At 33.7% G+C, this 22,472-nt stretch overlaps 1 protein-coding gene across 3 annotated transcripts; it reads right to left on the bottom strand.

The window, feature by feature from the left end:
- Positions 1 to 12,104: 12,104 nt before the first annotated feature.
- Positions 12,105 to 16,342, bottom strand: LOC109019601 (protein trichome birefringence-like 13). Of its 3 annotated transcripts, none has more exons than XM_035687146.1 (7): positions 15,886 to 16,342; positions 15,604 to 15,781; positions 14,841 to 14,981; positions 14,494 to 14,614; positions 14,012 to 14,146; positions 13,753 to 13,838; positions 12,105 to 12,985 (listed from the first exon to the last, which is right to left on the bottom strand). In XM_035687146.1, exons 1-7 carry the CDS (start codon positions 16,301 to 16,303, stop codon positions 12,895 to 12,897), a joined length of 1,170 nt encoding a protein of 389 aa, XP_035543039.1. In that variant the 5' UTR covers positions 16,304 to 16,342; the 3' UTR covers positions 12,105 to 12,894. The 3 variants fall into 3 exon arrangements, with proteins under 3 accessions (XP_035543039.1, XP_035543040.1, XP_035543038.1); XM_035687147.1 differs by lacking the exon at positions 12,105 to 12,985 and adding an exon at positions 13,085 to 13,466; XM_035687145.1 differs by lacking the exon at positions 12,105 to 12,985 and having other exon boundaries at positions 13,085 to 13,838.
- Between the last annotated feature and the right edge of the window lie 6,130 nt (positions 16,343 to 22,472).

Below are 22,472 nucleotides of genomic sequence, written 5' to 3'. Positions count from 1 at the left end.
AGCCTATCATAGGCCTTGCTCATATCAATCTTAAGGGCCATATAACCTTGTTTTCCTTTCATTTTACATTGCACAGTGTGCAAGGCTTCAAAAGCTACTATTACATTGTCTGCTATTAGCCTCCCTTGAACAAAACCACTTTGTGTTGGACAAATTATGTAAGGCAATATCTTCTTCAATCTATTGGGTAGGACTTTTGCCATGACTTTATATAAAACGTTATACAAGCTGATGGGTCGAAATTGTGTAACATTTTTGGGATTTTTTATTTTTGGAATTAAGACTATGAAAGCCTCGTTAATGACTTTATCCCATCTGTTTGTGTTTAGTGCCAGTGTGATAGTTTCACAAAGATCTTTACCTGTTGATTCTCAATTCTATTGATAAAAACTAGCTGAAAAGCCATCTGGTCCTGGTGAAGTCATGGGATTTATGTGATGCAATCCTTCCTTAACTTCTATCATCTCAAAGTCTTTAATTAAGTTGAGATTCATCTCATCTGAAATCATGAGGAATGGATGCCAAACATTGTTGTTGACCCGAGGGCTGAGAAGTTGTGTATAGAAGAGAGAAGAAATCCTGAAATGTCTTATTGATGCCTTCTGGAGAAGCATGTGAAATGCCTACCTCATAAGTGATCTTGTTTATGGCATTGTTTTTCCTCCTTTGAGTAGCACAGTTGTGACAATATCTTGTGTTTCTATCTCCTTCTGTTAGCCATTTTGTTTTGATCTTTGTTTCCATTTGACTTCATCTTGCTTCAATCTCAGATTTACTTGTTGCTGGAACTGTTTTATTTCTTCCTGGGTACCACCTGTATTCATCTCTTTCATTTGTTTAATGTGGCATATAAGGCTTTCAATGTCTTCATTTTTGTTCCTCTCTTGATTTATGTTCCAATCTATCAAACACTCTTTGTATCCTTTGAGCTTAAGGGTTAGTGATGTCATGGATCAGTCAACTGTATCATTTTCTTTCCATGCCTCTTTAATTTGATCCTTGCATGAATTGTCAAGCCCCCAATTGAGCTCATATCTAAACATTTTGTTTTCTATTAACAGATGGTGTCTGAGTGTTCAACTGTGTTAACAGAGAACTATGATCAGAGGAACATGTTGCTAATGTTGAGACTGAAATTGTTGGAACATCCTTATGTAGGTAATGTTAGCCAAAACCCTGTCAAGCCTTTCTTTTGTAAAGTCAGAACCTTCTCTATTATTTGACCACGTATATTTAGTATCAGTATAACCCATGTCATTCAAGTCAGTATCCCGCATAACTTGTCTGAAGGCTTCCATTTGAAATAAAGGTCTTATTGTTCCTCCATACTTTTCATGTTGATAGAGAAGTTCATTGAAATCCCCCATGCACAACTATGGTCCATTATGCTTGGGTTGTAACATTCTCAAAAGTTACCGACTCTCTTCTCTCTTGGCAGTAATTGGATCTCCATAAAATCCTGTGAGTGTCCAACTCTTTCCCCCACTGAGAAGGTAAAACTTCGACACAGATATGAGAGCATGTGTAATTTTTCACCTCAATGTCAAGATTAGACGTAAACATCATTGCAAATCCCCCTCTAGTACCTCTACTATCTACAACAAAACTTTTATCAAATCGTAATTTATTCCTTATGATCTCAATCCTCTCTCTTGTGCTTTTAGTTTCAATGAGAAAGAGAATTTGTGGGTACTTTTGCTTCACCATAAACTGAAACTCATTAACTGGTCGAGGGTTCCCAAGCCCTCTACATTTCCATGACATGCATTTCATTGCTATATGTGGGGTTGCACAGCATCCTCCACTTCATTTTCCTGATTTATGCTCTTTTCAAGATTGAGCCCCTCTTTAGCCTTATTTGAAATTCTTTGCTAGTCTCCATTCGTCTCTTTGTCATAATCTCTCTTCCATGTGCTGAAATCAGCTTGGTTGGATTCTCCACAATCCATCTCCTAAAATCTTGACAGTTTAATAGCTCTAGCCCTTCTTTTCCAACCTAATGTCTTGGATGGTATGACCACCTTTTCCACAAAGTTATTACTGGTTTTGTTTTCATTATCTGAAGTAAGGGTTGCCTTTTGATAATCTTCCTCGTGAGGGAGCTACCTCTGTATATCATCAGTATCTTTTTGATCTATCAACCCCATCTGTACAATTTGTTTCCCCTTGTTTGTTGGTTCAGTAAATTGGGACAGGTTCTCTGGTTGTTGTTGAGGAGAGCATTGAAAAGGAACATCCTTAGTGTGAACATGAGTCATCTGCTTAGACATAGGAGTCCTGCTACCTTGTCCCTCTATATTACCTTCTTGATCTTTTGTAATTCTGTTCCCCTTTCCCCCTTCTCTTTTGTCACCAGTAGCCATTAAATTAAAAGATGTAGCTCTCAACCACTGGCCATATTGAGATGTAACAGTTCCCTGTTTATCAATCTTTTTTTTTTCCACTAAACAACCCTTATGAACATGATGATTTGCACCACACTAAAAGCAAAATAAAGGGAGCCTCTCATATTTGAAATCAATCCAGTTTTGTTTACCATCAACTCAAATTAGTTTCCCTCTTGGAAGAGGTTGAGTTATGTCCATGTTCACCCTAATTCAAAGGAATTTTCCCCACCCTACCTCTTCCTCATCCACATCCACAGCTAAATTCTCACCTATTGAAGATCCAATTATTTCCCCCCTTTTGTTGTCATAGCTGCAAGAGGCAAACCATATAATTGAATTCAAAATGGTTCATGCATAAATGGAGCTTCACTGGGAGAGTTGATGCTTTCGAATGGTTGTATGCAGATTAAGTGCTTATCAAAGGACCAATGCCTGCCCTTTAATACCCGTTCTATGTCCACAAATTTCAGAAATTCCACTAGGTATCTATGGTGTTCCACTTCATGAAAAACTATACTCCCTTCAAGATTCCAAATCTTAGTCATAGTTGTTTTAAAAGTTTCTTTGTTGAGGTTCTTTTCCATTAAGATGAATAACAGAAGGCATCTGTGTGCTTTCATGTCTGCATGTTTGGTCTCTTCTTCAGTAAAGGATACCTCTTCTCTCTCAGTCTTTGTTAGGTTAAAGTTTGCCCACAAGCTTGACAATTCTTCTGCCATGTTTACTAAACAATTACCTGATCTTCTCTATCAATCTCTTTTCAAGGACATTGTTTTTAGGATACTTAACAAAGAGATAGCATTTTTATGGCTTTGATTTCCTCTCTACTACTATCCATGATCCCGCTATTTTCACATGGGTTTGAAGGGATGTGTTCTTGTACCTATTATCCAACTAGTTTTTTTTTTTTTTTTCTTTTTTCTAAATCTATTATCCAACTAGTCATGCATAAAAAAATTGATAATCTTTTTATTCTGTTTACAATATTATTGCAAAGCTTAATAAATTTACTTGCATTCTTCGATTAATAATTTTAATAAATTTGATATTGAAAATGAAGGCTACATAATAAAAATAGGAAGTATTTCAAACATTTAATATTCCTAATTGTCTATATAATAGGTGTTAATTAAATTAATCTTTCTAATGTTTGCGCTCGATCGTAGCTGTTTCTTATAATTATTTGCACATCCGTGTCCTATAAGACAACCTTATTAATGGATCTTCTCATAATCTCACTTATATTCTCCATTGCTTTAGGATGGGGAGGGACCAGGAATTTTTGTCAAGGGGCCAATCGATATAAATATAAAAGCATATAAGTTTGTGTAGTCTCCCTTTAAATTAGTACACATGCATTATTAAAAATCTATTTAAAGATTTGAAGTAAAAAATCAATATTCTAATCGCTCAAAATCGATTAAATAATAAAAAAGCCAACACTGTTCTACAAATCCATCATAAAAGCATAAATAAATGATAAAAGCTAAGAAAACAAAGAATAAACTTTATTGTTGAATTTAAGACTGAATGTTGTCAGGCCTCCACGATATAGATAGGAATAGCCATGGGATATATGGTGTCTTCACTCCTAATTGTTAACTCAATGGCAGCATAGATGTAAACAAAATCCAATTAACATAAACTAGCTGCTAGTAGAAGACTTGAATGGAAAAGTGTCAACAAATAGGAAAAATTAGGTTTTAAATATACCGAATAGCTTATTAAAAAAGACCAAGAATTTTCTTGCGTATTATGATATGTGAAAAAATAAATAAATCAATATATGAGAGAATGTGAGATTTTACTAATGATCAAAAAATAGTTACAAGTATCAAAAAATTATTGAAAAATCAAAAGAAACTTGGAGAACTAAGTGCTAAGTTGGATTTTTTAAAATTCTTGAGGACATCTAAACAAAAAGTATGTATTAAAGAAGGGTTTTAAAAAATTTTGGTGTGTCACACCCAAAACGTATATGTTCTGCCCGACTTGCTTTAGGGTTTTGAATGATGCGCGATAAAGAAATACTCCTATAGGGTTTGAATTTGAAAAAATAAAGAATTGATTTTTTATGAAAAATGATATTTGGAAACTTAGGATGCGCAACTGTCGTTTGAAAAAAATGAAAAAATTTGAGACCCAAGAAAAAATAATTTTTTAATAATAGACCCTAATTTTTTCAAATAGTGTGCATGAGCTCACTGACCCTAAGATTGTATCTAGCATTACCCTTTTATATATATATATATATATATATATATCTACTTATATATAAAGCGCGAATAGGTTAGGAACAGTGTTTTCGTCTAACATTTTTTTTTCCAATTTTACCCCTAATTTTATTTTAAAATTTCGATTTTGCCACTGAAATTCTTCCCATTTTGCCCTTGGTTCTCCTGCGCGTGAGCCCCTCCTCCCCACTCCCTCGTCCGTTTCTTCATCTGCTACGGTGCCCCGCCGCATGCCGTCGTGCTCGACACCGCCGCTCTCATTCTCTTCCCCTCTGACCGACGTCCATTCCCTTCCAATCTCAGCCCCTCTCGTGCGGCCGTTGACAGCCACGAGCGAATCCAATCCGCGACCTGTCCGATTCTTCGTCGCCTCCAGTGCGCCGCCGCACGCCGGCGTGGCTAACACCGCCCCACCCATTCTCTTCCCCTCCGTCCGGCGTTCCTCCCCTTCCAATATCAGCTTCTATCGTGCCGCCGTTAACCACCACGATGAATCCAAGCCGCGGCTCTTTCTTTTTTTTTTAATTTTTTTTATTTAATTTTTTTGATAGGAGCGGCTGTGTCTTTATTGTGTTTTATTATGTTTTATTTCCTTTAATTTTGACTTATGTAAATATTGAATTCAATTGTTACATTTCAGTATAAATCTAATTTTTTTCCTTTTATTAATGATTTTTGTTTAATGATTTATTAAGAAATAAACTTAAATATTTTTTTTATTTCTGGATAAATTGAATAGTTTATTAATTAACCTGAAATTAATTACACTATTTGATGTAGATCTATAGTTTCTAATGCACTATAGTTTATTTAATTTTTTTTAAAGGAAAATGATAAGGTTACTACTCTCCTACTACTCATTTACTACTCTTTTTATATTTGAATTTTTTTTTAAATTTTTTATTTTACTTTATGGTTAAGGAAGTAATTATTAATAAAATTAGATATTTTTTTAATTTTTTCGATTAAGGATGTTAAAAAAATACTTCAAAGAAAATGATAAAAAAATAAAAAACTTGAAATTAACTATAAGTAGTAATTGGGTAGTAATAGGGTAGTAACTCTATCATTACATTTTTTTAAATGTAAAGGATGAGACTTTATAAAATATATGATTAAATTATTTAATACTTACCACTGTAGTTTTGAATTTTAAAACTGACACATTATATATTTATTTTGGAAATAACAAATATACAACATGTGCATCCAACTATAATTATTAAGAGTAATAATAGTAGGTTGGTTAGTATAATTACAAATTTTCATAAGGAAATAAATTATAACTTCTTAATAATTTAAAAATATAATATGTCATTATTACTATTTTATTTAGCCAAGTGTGAAAATGTTAAATAAATTAATGTTTTTCATTGTTATTATTTCTTATAGTGTTTCTGTTTTAATAATATTAAAAAGAGTTATGAAAACTTTTGAAGTAAATTAAGATGATCTGGTTTGCATTCTTAAATTAAGAGCTAAACTACCTTTAAACTAATGCAATAATTTAACATTATTTTTAGTGTTAAATAATATGGTCTAGAATATATTAATATATATTAGAACATTTTTAATTTTTTCCTTCTCTGAAAATTTATATAATGTTGGAGAGAGTTAGATGAGATGAAATTTTATAAAAAATAATTGAAAGAGAGAAAGAGTTAAATAAAAAATATTATAAAATTAAAATATTATCAGACACTTAGATTATAATTTTATAATAGTATTTTTGTTTTGAAATTTACAAAGATAAATTATATTTTATATGAAACTTGAAATTTTGAGAAAGTTGTAATGATTATTTTAAAAGTTTTGTATTTCAGTTATGTTTAAAAAGGAGATGAGATAAATTATTTTATAATAGTATTTTGTAATGATTATTTTATAATAGTATTTTTGTCTTGAAATTTACAAAGATAAATTATATTTTATATGAAACTTGAAATTTTGATAAAGTTGTAATGATTATTTTAAAAGTTTTGTATTTCAGTTATGTTTAAAAAGGAGATGAGATATGATATGAAAATTTTGGAATAAAATATATTTTCAAATAGACTTTTATTTGAAAATAAGTAAGGGATGAACAGTATTCTTATCAATTTCTCTCTCTCTTTTTTTCCTGTTTTTCTCATCAAATCCAATTCTCTTATGTTTTTGCTCTTTTGCCGATTAGGTGAGTTTGGATATTGAGGTTGTTTTTTTTTATAGGTTAGATCCTAATTGAGATGAGATTAGTTGAAATGAAAATTAAAAATTAAATAAAATATTATTAGAATATTATTTTTTAATATTATAGAAACATTAACCTTTTAAACAAGAGATTTTGGTAAGCTTAACCAAACAATATTTTATTTTTAGTAAAAGAAATAATCTTAATTTGCTTATGGATGTTACATTTCATTTAAGTGCATTTAATTCTTGAGTTTGCTACCTAATAAGATTCAAGATTCTCATTATATGTTATTTTATCTGGAACTCGTAAAAATACTACTGGATATAATCATTGATATTAGGGTTTATAATATGAGATAAAAAGGGAAATGATTTAATCCAAAATCCTTACTCATATGCTGCTTGTGATAATATGATGATTTGCTTTACATGATGATTCTATCTGAAGTTGGTCATATTTTGATGTCTATTATACATCTCGCAGCATTTAATGGTAGACAATTGGGCACACGTGTAGCGCACGTTGCCCTAACTAGTATATATATATATATATATATATATATATATATATATAATTGTTTTTCATGTTTTGTTTATTAAAATATATTACTATACTATTTTAAAAAATAGCTTATCCTATCAAAACAAGGTTTGCTACTAAAAATAAACCGCAATTATTTTCTTCACCTAATAACGGGCCATTGCACATTTAAATAGCACAAAGATGCAGCACGTAAGATGGAGATTATATTGAGAGTTCGCTGATAGTGAGATGAAATAAGATGAGATGGTTTTAGATGAGTTTAATAAAATATTATTAGAATATTATTTTTAATATTATTATTTAGGATTTGAAAGTTGAATTATTTATTATATTTTGTAAGAATTTTGAAAATTTGTAATGATGAGATCGTGAGAAATGAGATGGTTGAGAGTTCTTTCTGCATCCGAGGCCTAATTATTATTGCTTGGGTGTATTAGAATTTTTACTTTTCTTTCTCATTTAGGGTTTTTTTTTTTTTTGTAGGAAATACTTATATATTATATTTATTATTATTAATATTTTAGGATTTATTTTGAAATTTATAAATTAGTTTGAAAAAGAGAAATTAGGAAGAGTTTATAAGTTATGACTCATGGTTAGGGTTGTAAAAAAAATCGAAAAATCGGTTGAACCGAATCGAACTGGTTTGTAAGCGGTCCAATGCGGTACTGGTTCTTAAGAACCGAAACCGATCCTAAATTGGTTTGGTACCGGTTTTCATATTTTTAAAACCGGTTTAAACCGAACCAGATCAATATATATTTATAATTATTTATATTATACATAATCTTTTATAATATATTATATATATTATATGCTAAATTACTAGTTAATATGATATGAAATTGTAAACTTATTCTTCAAGTCTATTAATCTTATAACATAAAATTAAAATTAATCTTATAATTTTTAGTATTACATTTTATATAACATATAAATTTTAATCCTATAATATAAAATTAATATAACATAAAATTCTAATCTTAAACATAAATATTAATATAAACTTACTTTTGATATATATATATAAAGGATAAATACATTTTTAGCATAATAAATTATAACATATTTTCTTTTTATAAATACATTTTTACACATTTGATCATATATAATTATATAAAAAGTCTAGAACTTATATAGACTATAGTTAAACTCAATACTATATTTGTATGTGTTAATTATTAAAAAATAATGTATTTATACTATAATATAAATAGACTAATAATTTAGTATATGTAACCATCATATTATTACTAACATAGATAATCCATAAAACCAGAAAAACTAGTCCGGACATAAATCAGAAAAACCAGAAGTTCAAGTTTCAGTAGTAAATCAATTTGGTATCGGTTCTTAAATTTTCAAAATCTATGTATACCGATTCACTTCTTAAAAATGTACAAAATTGGACTGAACCTTACTTGTTACACTCCTACACTCGAGGGAGGAGATTTGCACTAGGAAGAGCAACAGTGAGAGGGAGGGAGAGAATTGCACGGGGCAACCAGATCAAGGTGGGAAGCATTTCTCGACCCAGCCATCTTAGCCCTAGTTCTGGGGAGGGACCAGGGGGAATTCACACCTTTCAAAGCTCAGGAAGAATGTCACTCTCAATTAAGAAATCTAAAATTAGTTGATGAACTGGGACACGGTTTCAGACTAGGTTTGCCATGTGACCGGGGAGGTTAGGAATAGTGTTTTCCTTTTAGTAAAGAGGTGCCCATAGTGGGTACCCCTTCCCCCTTCCCTTGGCTAGGGTTATGAAGTGGCTTAATAACCACTTCATGAGCCTTGATGGCTAGCATGAGGGTTACACTTAGAGATATTATTTATATAGCTCCTCCCCCTTTGGATGAGGTACGTACTTATAGCATAAAAGTGAAAATCTCTCTCAAGTGTGGTTCTCTCTACTTTTGGCACTTAAACTGTAGAATATGTGAGTGTTGCTCTAGTCTTATCATATAGCACATTCCACTATCGAAATGATGATTTCGAATGAACACTTGTGGAGAAGTCTGTTAAACAACCACATCCTTTTTATGATTTTTCGCTCATGGTAAACACTTTCGCTGTACTCTAATCTCTAACATTGACTTGACGCATGCATGCACAAAGCCTGGATATAAGTTTAGAGGGGCCAAATATTTTTAGGATAGAATAAATAGTTGAATTGAAGCTTTTTAGGAACACCATCAACAAGTGAAATTTTTTCTTCAAGCCTTGGGGGCCAGGCCACCCCTCCCCTCTTCGGTTGTGTGTGTATAACACAACTAACAACTATCCATTAAACATGTGCCAAATATAGATTAAATTAAAAAGTGAACATTTTTTTATTCATTTAAAAAAATATGTATTTGTCACGTGCTCAAGTGTACGTGTCAATTTTTAAATGGATTAAGAAAAATTCGTCCTATAAAACATGTCAGCACAAAGCGTGCCTAACCGTCCAATAAAATAAAGTTGTGGCTTCATTTGTTTCCGAGTCGAGCACCCTATCACATTTAAATAATGTATGCAGCATTGGGCTTCTTGGAAAGACCGAAAGTATTAATATCACTTATCTAGGGTCCAAGGTTTAAGTCCACCCCCAATGCCCAAAATAATAAAATAATAATAATATTAAAAAAATAATATTTTATTCAACTTTCAACTTTTATTTTAACTCACTATACCTTATCTATATATGGACGCAAATGAAACAAAGAGCATCACTCTTTTTCAAATAATTAATCTACAAATATTTGTTCGTTTTGAGGGAATTCCATAAGATGGTTTTATTAGTTGTAATTGACGTTTTAATAGAGAAAAGGAATGAAAGCTTCCACGTTTGTTTTCTTAACTCTCAACTTATCTCATCTTATTATTACAATTTTTTTAAATTTTCACAAAAAATAAAATAAATAACTCAATATTTACAAATTTCAAAATAAAAATAATATTAAAAAAATATATTCTAATAATATTTTATTCAATTTTTAATTTTAATCTCAACTCATTTCATCTCATCTTTGAAAACATACTAGACTTTTTGAATGGATTTTGTAATGAATTTATTTTTTAAATAAAAATTTCATTTGAGACCACATGGGTAGCTTAATTTTCCCCTACTAGAAATATCAAATTCTCGGTTAATGATTACTCTTTCTACTCACAAACTGTAAATGATGGAACTCATTTAAAAGAAGAAATATTTAGTTATTGCAAACATGTTCTCTTTACTTGCATTTCTTCATGTGATTCCTAAGCCCTTAAAAGACCTTGCACATGCTAAGTTTCACAATTATTCTTTAGCAGCAATAGAGTCTACTCGATCTGATCTTGCCCGCCAACTCTAAAGTATATCGCAGTTAGTTCACATTCCCATTGACAATAGCGCTTGATACGGTGATTAGGGATTATTTTTAACAGTAGACTCAAATGTAGCAAATGTAGCAAATTATATTCCGGTTCAAAAGAATTTTCTAGCCCTTCCGTTGAATCATCGATCCTCCATTTCAACATGTGAAAGCATATTTCAAGTTTCAACACCTTTTTCCTCCCATTTTAACCTCTCATTCTCATTGGCCTTCTCCATTTTTGTCACCGTGGTCGGGTTTCACCGGTCTCTCTTGGCTGTACCACCATCGGGTTTGCAAGTCTCTTTCTCTCCTCAATTATATTCTCAATCCGCCAGGACAATCGTCATCCTCGAGTTTCTTCCTGACCACAAAGTCGAGCTTCAGGTGGTGTGGTATTTTGTCTTCATTTTTCTACAATATTTACTATTTTGTTGACTTTTGTCTGAGGTTTTGTTTTGATACAGAAACGATTTCATCTCATCTCATCTCATCTCATCTCATTATTACAATTTTTACAAATTTTTATATAAAATATAATAAACAATTCAACTTTTTCAAATCTCCCTAGTTAGGCTACTATCATTACACAATTGTATACAGCAAGCAGTCAAGGCCAACAAGCAATGGGTAGTATACCAGCCTCACCTCTCATCCTTCCTATTTATTTCATGTTTCGTGCAGATTTTTTAATGCTAAGAAGTTTGCGTTGGATGAAACAGGTACCTCCCCAAGGGAAAGGTTCACTCTATGTCAAGCCATTGCACCTTGCACATTGGAAGTGGACCTGTTCTGGGCTTGGGTCCGGCATCGGAATACACATTCCTCATATATGCTTCTCCCGGTTCAGCTCCAATTTTGTATCCAACCCTCCCATTACAGCAAAACGTACCTTGTTTTTGCCTATTTAGTTTAGACTTTGTTTTCTAGAATATGCCTTTTTTAAAGATGTTTTGTCTACTTCATGCAAAATAAAAGCAATCCATTGCAAGTTTCTGAATTTTTTGGCGATTTGTGAAAAGATTGTTGTAATGTGCCTGCTAACAAGAATACTACAACAATCACAACCTTGAAATCCACTGAATCTACGCAAGAGAAAGTCACTTCCGTAAATAGAATTATTCTCAAATGCAAGATTCCATTCGTGAATCTTGACAGGGAATTTTCGAGGAATTCCCAACCTCCAAATCGTATTAAAGTCCAATGATCAATTCATAGCTTTTACACATGAGCTGCACTGGTTTTATACACGCAGAGCATGAAGATGGCCTTAAAACGACCATGACTGAAACGTAAAACGCATACTACAACCTTTAAAGCAAAACTCACCATTTCACTTAAGGCTCAAAACACACAACTATGTAAACAAAACGACACTATACCAATCAATACAAAGTGCACCGTTTTACTTAAGCAACAAACTTCCCTCTTTTATTCTAAAAGTCGTTACAGCTACAACCATTGTTCCAAAGTACAACCATTGTTACAGAGTAGTTTGATCAAATCCAAAAATCCTTACAAATCCCACTATCCATATACAATCAGATCAAAACCCAACATCTGCCAATACAAACAAAGCCCATTTTCTCGAGAATTCATGGCCTACCTCGGTTCAAAATTAATATCAATACACAGAACCAATCGATTCCACTTCTAGACCTGACCCAAACATCCATGAAAACACAAGGCAAAGAGAAGCATCGAGCTTTAGAATCTTTTGAGAAAAGAACAAATAGCACCAAAGAGAAAACCCCAATGGTAAAAACCAGGAAAGCAGGAAAATAAAAAACACTAAACAAATCCAAAGAGAAAAACACAAAGCACACATCTTTTTCATTGTACATTGGTAAAAAACATAGGAACCCCCCCCTAAAATGTTTCCGACAACATAACTTTCTGCGAAATCTCAGCCATCTCTCACTATCTCGTTTTCGACCACAAACCCATCAAAAGAAGAAGAAGAAGAATCTTTAGGGGGAGCGTGATCCTTGGTGGAGCCAACACCACCCATGTGCAATTTCTCGAGCAGGGACTCGACGTCGACATTGTTCTTGATGGTGACATAGAGTCCGGTGATGGAAGCTGCAGAGACCGCAAATGGCGACGTTCTTCTTGATAGAGGCTAGGGTTTTTGAGCTCCTGGCTTCAATTCCTTGTATTGAACTTTTTCTTATACGACTTATAAGAATATCGGTTTCAACGGGTTCAACCCACAAGTTACTTTAACCTTTTTTCTTTCTTTCTTTTTTTTTTCTTTTTTTGGTCAGGTCGGGTTGCATGGACAGGCCGGGTTCTAACGTTTTCAGCACAGGCCTAGCAACAAACACATCCAATCCAAGGAATTATTGTTGTAAAAAAAAGATGACAAACAAAGCAAAACAAATGCAAGCAAATCGATCACACAACACAAAATTAATGTGGTTCAGCACGTGCCTATGTCCACAGAGTTGCAATGGATTTGATTGTACTGAGGAATCACAAAATACACTTTCAAGTGAAATCTCATTGTTCAGAACACTCAAAACCTATTAAATTGTTCATTAAGTACATATTTATAATGCCACAAGACAAAAATCCAAATTTTTACTTTTATGTGTTATTTGCTTGAGCAGAGTGTCGAGCGCGCCTCGAGCTAACTCTCTATCCAAGCTTCGCTCGAGCAAGTGTCGAGCAAACTTTCTTCCTGACACTTTTTCTCTTCGCAAGTAGTGCCAAAAATATTAGCTCAAGCATCATTGAAAATCCGCCAAAAAATACATAACACATTATTGTCGGGTCGGGTCGTCAAATCGGGCTGCCACACCAACAAAATCAAGCTCCACCAACCCAACAATTATATATTTGTACAAGAATAGTGCAAAACCAAGAGAGAATGCAAACTCAAAATGAAAAAATTAACATATCAATCTCTAAACTTAATATTTTTTAGATGCTCCATGAACAAGTCATTCCAAGTATCAGTAATTCCTGGTAAGCACCAGTGCATACAATCATGATGTTTTTTCCCACCAGATGTGGATGGATGGGCATCTGCTCTAAACTCACTCATGTGTGTTATGTCCAAAATATGGAAACCAGACCTTTTAAGGGCTTTCTTTAGGTGGCAATTCACTAGGCGTGCCTCCACATTTGTTCCATTATTCTTGAGAGAGAAGAGTCCTTCAACCTGAAATGTAAACCAAGATTTCAAAACTTATTTAACTAGGTGTGCCTCCATATTATAAAGTTTAAATATTGTTAGATTAATGTTGTCTTGCAAAAGAGAAATACAGGAGTGCATGTAGAATAAACTTAATAGACTAGATAAACACAATAGAATGCAAGTTCCATGTAATCCACCTGCTCTGGCGATAAAGGCTGTAGCCGTTGACAAGTACCACCTTGGTTCCAGTCACCTCCCTCAAAATGTCTAGGTGATTGTGTACGAAAGAACTTGATAGCACCTGGTCGCAAATTTTTCTTTATGAACAAGACCTATCATGAAAGCACATGCACTGTTTGAGCATCTAATTACAGAATTACACAAGATGTGCAGAGTAATATAGCATCTGATTGCAGAATGGAGTCAGGACTATCTCTGTCTTGCCTACACATAAAAGTTTAGGTCCAAAATTTGTCCCCTGTAGTGTTACCAATGGGTGGGACTTTCACACCACTAGTCGCTACAAAAACTACTCATTGCAAGCATGCAATAGTTATATATGTGCAAGCCTGCAGAAATTATAAAGTTGAAGCATGGTTGGACCAACCATTTTGTGTAAGCCTATATCTTCTTCGCAATTACTTAAAATTAAATAAAAAAAATATATTCAATCCTGTACCATGTGCTTTAAAACCATATCCAGGCCAACATCAGGTGGTATTGGAGGTATGACAGGGTGATCCTTCTTGAAGAAAAGCATGGGTGACTTCACAGGGTCAAATTTTGAAGGAGCCCACCACCTATTAACAAGAACCAAAAAAGGCCAAATAAGGGATCAGTGATATCTTCTTGCACTTAAAACTGTTCCCATAGTCAAAAATAACAAATATCAGGACAGAATAAATCATAAGCAGAAGAGTAAACAGCACCACTGACTGGCTCTGTTATACATGCAATGTTAAATTTCAATGGTCATATGGCCAGCAGTTATCAATTCCCTAGGATATTTGGAGGACATAAATTTACCAGTGTCCTGTGTTAAAAATTAGAATATCATGGAAGGCTGGTGCACCCGCCCACGTGCCTTCTGGAACATCAACATCAAGTCTAAAACCCTCTTTAAATCCAAGAGATTCCAACACACCACCATTAGCATTAGCTGACCACCTGCACGAAACAGGACCAGAGCAAGCCTAAATTACCCAAAACTGTAGAATATAATGTGCACAAAATCAACTAAACGACTAAGAAAAAGAACAAAGTATTATGTTCAACACCTTATAATTCATGAATACCGAGGCAATCTCATGCATGTGAGACCCCCAAACGAAAAAGAAATTGAAACACTGCACGGTCTATAGCTTCAACTTAGACACGAGAAGAAGTTAATCGAACATCCAAATTGCAACCAACCTAAGCATCACTTTCATCACCCTTCTTCACCACCAATGATAAAGTCTAAGCTAACCTACTCATTGTTGCCAACCACATTCCTGAATAACTATTTTTTAATTAGCATCGGATGTCCATGAATAAAATTTTGAATAATCCTGGGGTGCAGAGGCCTTTGTCAAGGAGTTTCCCGCGAATGGACTCGAGTAATTTAAGGGAAAATTTCCCAAAATTCCTTTCTCAGACTACTCAATAACATGCCTTTTTTCTATAAGTTGTTTATACCTCCCTATATGGGTCTGGTAATCAGCGAGCCGAAATAAAACAATCATTTGTGCCCTCACATTAATATTTATTCATGTCATTGTGAAGTACTTCACGCAATTAGAGACCTTACCTACCATAGCGAGCCAAAAGATTTGTGCGGTGATATGCGATGGTAAGATTATAGTTCAGAAAAGTAAATCCACGATCAGCACCAGCTGGCCGCCACTTCTTCACTTCACTGGAAACACGTTTCAGAGTGCAGAACAGAGAAATGAACATGTTCCTATTCAAGGAATCCCCAACAAACCCTGCACTGTTAAACTTTCTTAGGTTATACAAGTAACATGATGACTCAGATCTTCTGGGCAACACTACAGAAGTTACAGCTTAAATAAAGAGAGGGAGAGAGTACCGATGTTGGTGTTCCTGTACTTCTCAAGAAAGTAAACGGGATCGAACAGCGGGAGATCACAGCGCCGGGGCTTCCACCGCCACTTGGTGAGTTCCCAACCGTTGGATTTGTTGTTGGAGATGCAATTCCAGCCCTTGAATATCTCCTTGCACGAGCCATCATACCTTGCCGATCTCGGCTGGTGGTCGTAGATCCATGCCCCATCCGAGTAGTCGCAGGATCCACCTAGGGCTACATTCGGGTCAGGCACTGGGCTTTGTCCAAATTGGAAGCTTTGGTGGGAGAGCAAAGGATTGGAGGAGGTTTTCCTGGAGAGAGAGAGGACGAGGAAGATGGAAGCAAAGCAGAGAAGAGAGAGGAGAGGAAAGAGAGGGATTTTCTTTACATGGTTATGGTGGTGACCGTCTCTTGCGGCCATGGCGAACAGAAGTGATGAAACTCGGCGCACGTTAGCGCGCAAAAGACGTATATCTGAGTATGTAATAACAGGCAAAACAAAACAAAACAAAATAAAAAAAACAAAACAAAATAAAACAAAAACAAACATATACATTACGCCATATTAATGTTAGATTTTATTAAAATCATAAAATTATTTTGGGTATTTTAAGTAATAATGTAATGTATCATTTTCCTTATATGTTTAAATAAAATTTTGTACATTGATAGAAAATATCAACTCATTAAAATAATAAAAAATGAAATGTTAAATAGCATTTGTTACACAAAATTAGTCATTTTCTAGCTGTTAAGCAGCATTTGTGTCGTAACAAGAAACTAGCCATTTTCTAGCTGTTAGAGTGCATCATAAGTGGATTATAAGATAATTGATCTATTCAAATTTTAGAATAGATAAGAACAGACGAGAGTATCCTCCTAAAATATATATCTCCATCTTATAATTCTCAAAAAATTGTGTTTTTGAGTTGAAAACAAAAGTTAACGTCATTGATGTTAACAAAACCAAGCAGAAGAATAAGTTTCAGGCCAAGAACGAGAAAAAAGTTCAAGAAAAATCCGAACCCCAAAGATCAAAACAATAAGAAAGATCATTGTTTTGTTTGTGGCAAGCAATGGCACGCTCTTATCAATGTCGGTATAAGAGAGAAGAAGCGAATGGTGTGACTAAAGACCTCGTTGTGACAGCTTGTGAAGCTAACCATGTGACATCCGAGAATGAAAGGTGGCTTGATAGTGGAGCTACACTTCATATCTCGAATGATAGAAATCTTTTTAAGACTTATGAAGTGGTTGATGATGGAACTGAGATGAAAATGGATAAAAACATTCAAACCAAACTTGTTGGAAAGGGAGCCGTTGCTCTAAAGTTCACCTCTAGAAAAATATTGATTGTTTATTGATGATTTTACTGGATATTCACATGTTTATTTGTTCACGAGTAAAGATGAAGTTTTTTCTAAGTTTTTTTAATCATATAGCTGAAGTACTAGAAAACCAATTCGGCAAAAAGATTAAGGCCTTACGGTCTAATCTAGGTGGTGAATATTTATCAATTGAGTTTACTAAATTCTATGAAATTCATGGGATAAATCACCAAGTCAATGCACCTTACACACCTCAACAAAACGGTATAATCAAAAGAAAAAATAGAACTCTTGTTGAGATGGTGAATTCTATGCTTTTAAGTTTCGGTTGTCCTCTTAACTTATGGGGTGACGCAATTTTATCCGCTTGTTATATTTTGAATTGAGTGCCCCATAAGAAAGTTTTAAAAACTCCTTTTGAATTATGGCATAAACATCCTCCATCTCTGAAGAGATTAAAAGTGTGTGAGTGTTAGCCTATGTTAAAAAACTAGATCTTAAAAGACCAAAATTGGGTTCTAAAACCTATAGGTGTGTTTTTATTGGATATTCTCAAAATAAAATGACTTACAGATTTTTGGACCTATATTCAAATGTGATATATAAATCTAGAGATGTTGAATTTTTTGAAAATTTGATTAAGCCTGATTCTCAAAATAATACTACTCATGTCTATGTCCCTAGCACTTCTGAAAATGAAATTGAGCATCCTAGTGAATTTAAACTAAGGAAGAGCTACCAAAAGGTCTCGATTTTCTTATCTATCTTATATAAGGAGATAGAAATTATATGAAGAATGAAGTTAAATTTATTTTTAACGTTGAAAGTGATCCTTCATCTTACCAAGAAGTTATGTCATCACAAGATATAGATATATGGGAAGATGTATAAATGATGAAATAGAATCACTAGCTTCAAATCAAACTTGGAAACTAGTTAATTTACCTCCTGGTTCAAAAGCAATAGGATGTAAGTAGATTTTTAGAAAGCTTAATGCCAATGGCTCTAGTAATAAATTTAAAGCTCGTTTAGTGGCTAAGGAATATAACAACGAGAATGTATAGATTATTTTGATACATATGCTCCTATTGCTAGAATATCAACTGTTAGAATTTAATTTCTCTTGCATCTCTCAATCATCTAGTAGTTCACTAAATGTTTTCTAAATGGTGACCTAGATGATGAGATTTATATAGAGAAACCCGAGTGTTTTATTATGGCTGGTCATGAAAAGAAAGTTTATAAATTGATTAAATCCCATTACGGTTTGAAACAAACTCCTAAACAATGACAATTTGATAAACTAGTTTTATCTTATGTTTTTATAGTAAACGATGTTGATACGTATGTATATTATAAAGTAGATAATAATACTTGTGTGATTATCTGTTTTTATGTTAATGGTATGTTAATATTTGGAAGAAAGTTTCAATATATTGAAGAAACTAAAAAGTTTCTTTCCTCAATATTTGACATGAAATATATGAGAGAGGTCGTTGTGATCCTTGGGATTAAAATTATGAAAACAATCAATAGTTTATCCTTGACACAATCTCATTATATTGAGAAAGTGATCAAGAAGTATGGACTTGAAGACCTAAAGCCAATCTCGACTCCATATGATCATAGTCTTAAATTGAGAGAAAATACATGAAGATGTAGATCCAAACTGCAATATGCTAGTGTAATAGGGAGTCTAATGTATGATATGCATTGCACTAGACCTGATATTGCATTTGCTATTGGGATGTTAAGCAGATTTACTAGCAATCTAGGTAAAGAGAATTGGGATGTGATTTCTAGGGTTTTAGAATATCTAAAGGGGATTATGAATTATGGTCTACACTATCAAAAGGATCTCGCTGTATTAGAAGGATACAGTGATACAAGTTGGAATAGTGTAGAATCAAACTCAAAGTCTACAAGTGGGAGGATTTTTCTGTTAGGAGGAGCTGTGATTTCATAGGGATCAAAGAATCAAACTTGTATAATTTATTCTACAATGGAATATGAGTTTATTGCTCTAGAAGCCGCATGGAAAGAAGGGGAATGATTTTGGAATTTGTTGGTAACGTACGAACATGGACTAAACCATTTCCAGCAGTAACGCTCTATTATGTCAATAAGGCAACCTTGAAAGTACTACAAGATTGCCTTTTAACGTGCTATAGAGTATTGATAAAATTGTTCATAGGATACACTGAAGCCCTCTTTTTCTCATTGTTCTACAATAGCACTTTTATAGAATAACTAAAAAACACATTGTTTTGAGAATTACAAGATGAAGAGATATATTTTAGGAGGAAAACTCCCGTTCATTCTTATCTATTATGAAATTTGAACAGATCAATTATCTTATAATCCACTTATGATACATTTCAATAGTTAGAAATGGCTAGTTTTCTTGTTACATAACAAATGCTACGTAACCGCTAGAAATCGGCTAGTTTTCAATAACAAATGATGTTTAACATTTTCTTCTTCATATATTTCAATGAGTTGAGATTTTCTATCAATGCACAATATTTTATTTAACTGACATAATTATTACATATCAAATAGCTTGGCCGTCAATCCTCAGACAATATTTTATTTAAATGCAACCACGTTACTCAGCAAGAAGCCAAGTGGTGGCATTTAAAACCTCACACATGAAGCATATATGTAGGAGGATGTCTTGATTAATGAATCTCATTTATGTCATATTGAAAATCAAGAGGGTTTAAGCCCCGTTTGGATAAACAATTGGTTTCATCCAATCTTATCTTATCTCATTTCATCTCAACATCCAAACATTATTTGAACAAAAATACTTTTCAATTTCTCTTTTATACTTTTTTATCTAATCATTATTAATCATTACAACTTTCCCAAACATCCATATAAAAGAAATCAATTTTTTCAAATTTTAAAATAAAACTAATATTAAAAAAATTATATTCTAACAATATTTTAATTTTATAGTTTTTTTATTTAATTTTTTCTCTCCTTTTCGAAAACCTAATAAAACTTTTAACTAAAACTATTTTACTACTATTTACAAACTATTACATTATTATTCATAAATTTTTTATATAATCTTATCTTATCTTACTATCCAGATGTAAAATAAAAAACAAAACCATCACAAAAGGTTTAGTTGAAAATCAACATGAAACGACAGAAAGGAGGTAACACACGACACATATTTCAAACGAGTAAAACACTGGAGCAGAGTTGTCATATAAGCTGCCCAAGCTTGGAAGATGTAGGGAGGTGAGTTGGGTCATTTTACTTTCCAGCTAAATTATTCTTGGGTCCCATTTGTCTCGTCCCAACAACATCACTCAAATATAAATAATTTTAAATTTTAAATTTTAACTTTTTCATCTAATAAATATCTAATTATTATAAATTTTTTAAAATTTTAAATAAAATATAAAAAATAATTTAATTTTTTCAAATTTTAAAATAAAAATAATATTAAAAAACTATATTCTAAAAATATTTTTATTTTATAATATTTTTATTTAATTTTTTTATTCTTCTTAAAATTTCATAAATTATTTTAATTCAAATTATTTTACTACTATTTACAAACTATTTAACTACTATTAACAAATTTCTCATCTATCGAAAATTATTGTTAATATTGTTGTTTTCCGTTATTGCATTGGTTTACCCATTTTTCCCTTTCCCCTTTTATTTTCTGTGTCATCAAACTTGCCGCCCACATCTCCTCTTCGTCCGTTGCTACCGTCTCTGCCACCATAATCCTTTCGCCGCTGAAAAGCTCCTCTGCCCCCATCTCTCTCTCCATCTTTGTTTCTCTTTTCTCTCCCTTACATCCTCGTCGTACCGCAGCCTCACCGTGTGCTGTCGACGGCCAAGCCCTACACCGCGAGCATGCCGATGCTGGAAAGTTTTCCTCCTGTTCTCTCTTATGTTTCTCTTTGTTTAGCATACTCTCTCTCTCTCTCTCTCTCTCTCTCTATGAGCCATCATTACAACCCAAGCCTTGCCCCACCGCCGTCGTCGTCGTCATCATCTGTCAACATATTCGTTGTAGGAAGCATCTTTCGATCCTCTATCTCTGTCATCCTCTCTCCCAACCTTGATACCCTATCTTTCCCTTTGATTTCATTAGCCTCTTTTCGTCGTTGCAGCACTGCCTCACGCCGTTGATTTGTCTCTGTTCTTCCTCCTTCTCTCGGTTCTGAAGCCTAAAGCTATTGGGTTCGAAAACCCTAGCCTCAGTCGCCACCCCCTCCATGCCCCTCCCCTTCCGACGCTGCTACAGTGAGCTCCTGCCACTCTTGATCTCTCTGTCTCCATCACTCTTTGTACCTATCATCCTCTCTCTCTCTCTCTTTCTGTCGTACCCTCCTTCTCTGTCCCCACTCTAGGTCGCTAGCCACCCCAATGACCTCTCGCCAGTCACCCTCACACAGAAAATCCCCCCCAGTAGCAAGCATACACAACTCTCTCTCTCTCTCTCTCTCTCTCTCTACCACGTTCACACTATTTCTCTCTCTACTTTAAACACCACCTCTACCCAAGAAACCACTGCACCTCCAGCCGATGGGAAGCACAGCATGGAGCTCGGGTCGCAGGCGTGTTAGATAACAGAGAGTAAAGAAAATAGAGAGAAAGCATTTCACAGAATGTAATTCTAATTGTATTGATGTGTTCTGTTGTGTGTATATTTCTACATTGTGAAAAAGGAAATAAAGGAATATAATCTATTACATGTAACTGTAGACAGTAACAACCTATAGTCTCTACGGTATTTACAGTGAAAAACAGAAAATGAATACCAACTATTTGAGGTATTGCTCAGCTCACATGTAACTAAGGTACTTCAATGAGATTTATTCTAATACGCCCCTTCGAGTTCAAGGGTGTGTCTACAACATTGAGACTTGTCTTGAAACGAAGAAACCTGTCAGCTACAAGAGGCTTTGTAAGCACCTCAGCAATTTGATCTTGGGAACTGATGAATGAGACTTTTAAGGTATTGGCAGCCACTCTATCTCTTACAAAATGATAGTCAATATCCATATGTTTTGTTCTTGAATGATACACTGGATTTGCTGAGAGGTAAGTGGCACCAAGGTTATCACACCATAGAATTGGAGCTTGAGATAAATGGATGCCAAGTTCACACATAATAATTTGTAGCCAAATAAGTTCAGCAGCAGATGAGGCAACTGATTTATACTCTGCCTCAGTGGAAGATCTGGCCACAGTAGATTGTTTCTTAGAGCTCCATGATATCAAGTG

Source organism: Juglans regia, unplaced genomic scaffold (assembly GCF_001411555.2).
Source record: "Juglans regia cultivar Chandler unplaced genomic scaffold, Walnut 2.0 Scaffold_696, whole genome shotgun sequence".
Classification (NCBI taxonomy): Eukaryota; Viridiplantae; Streptophyta; class Magnoliopsida; order Fagales; family Juglandaceae; genus Juglans; species Juglans regia.
The sequence above is the reverse complement of the archived record's forward strand: the minus strand, read 5'-3'. Positions and strand labels throughout refer to the sequence as shown.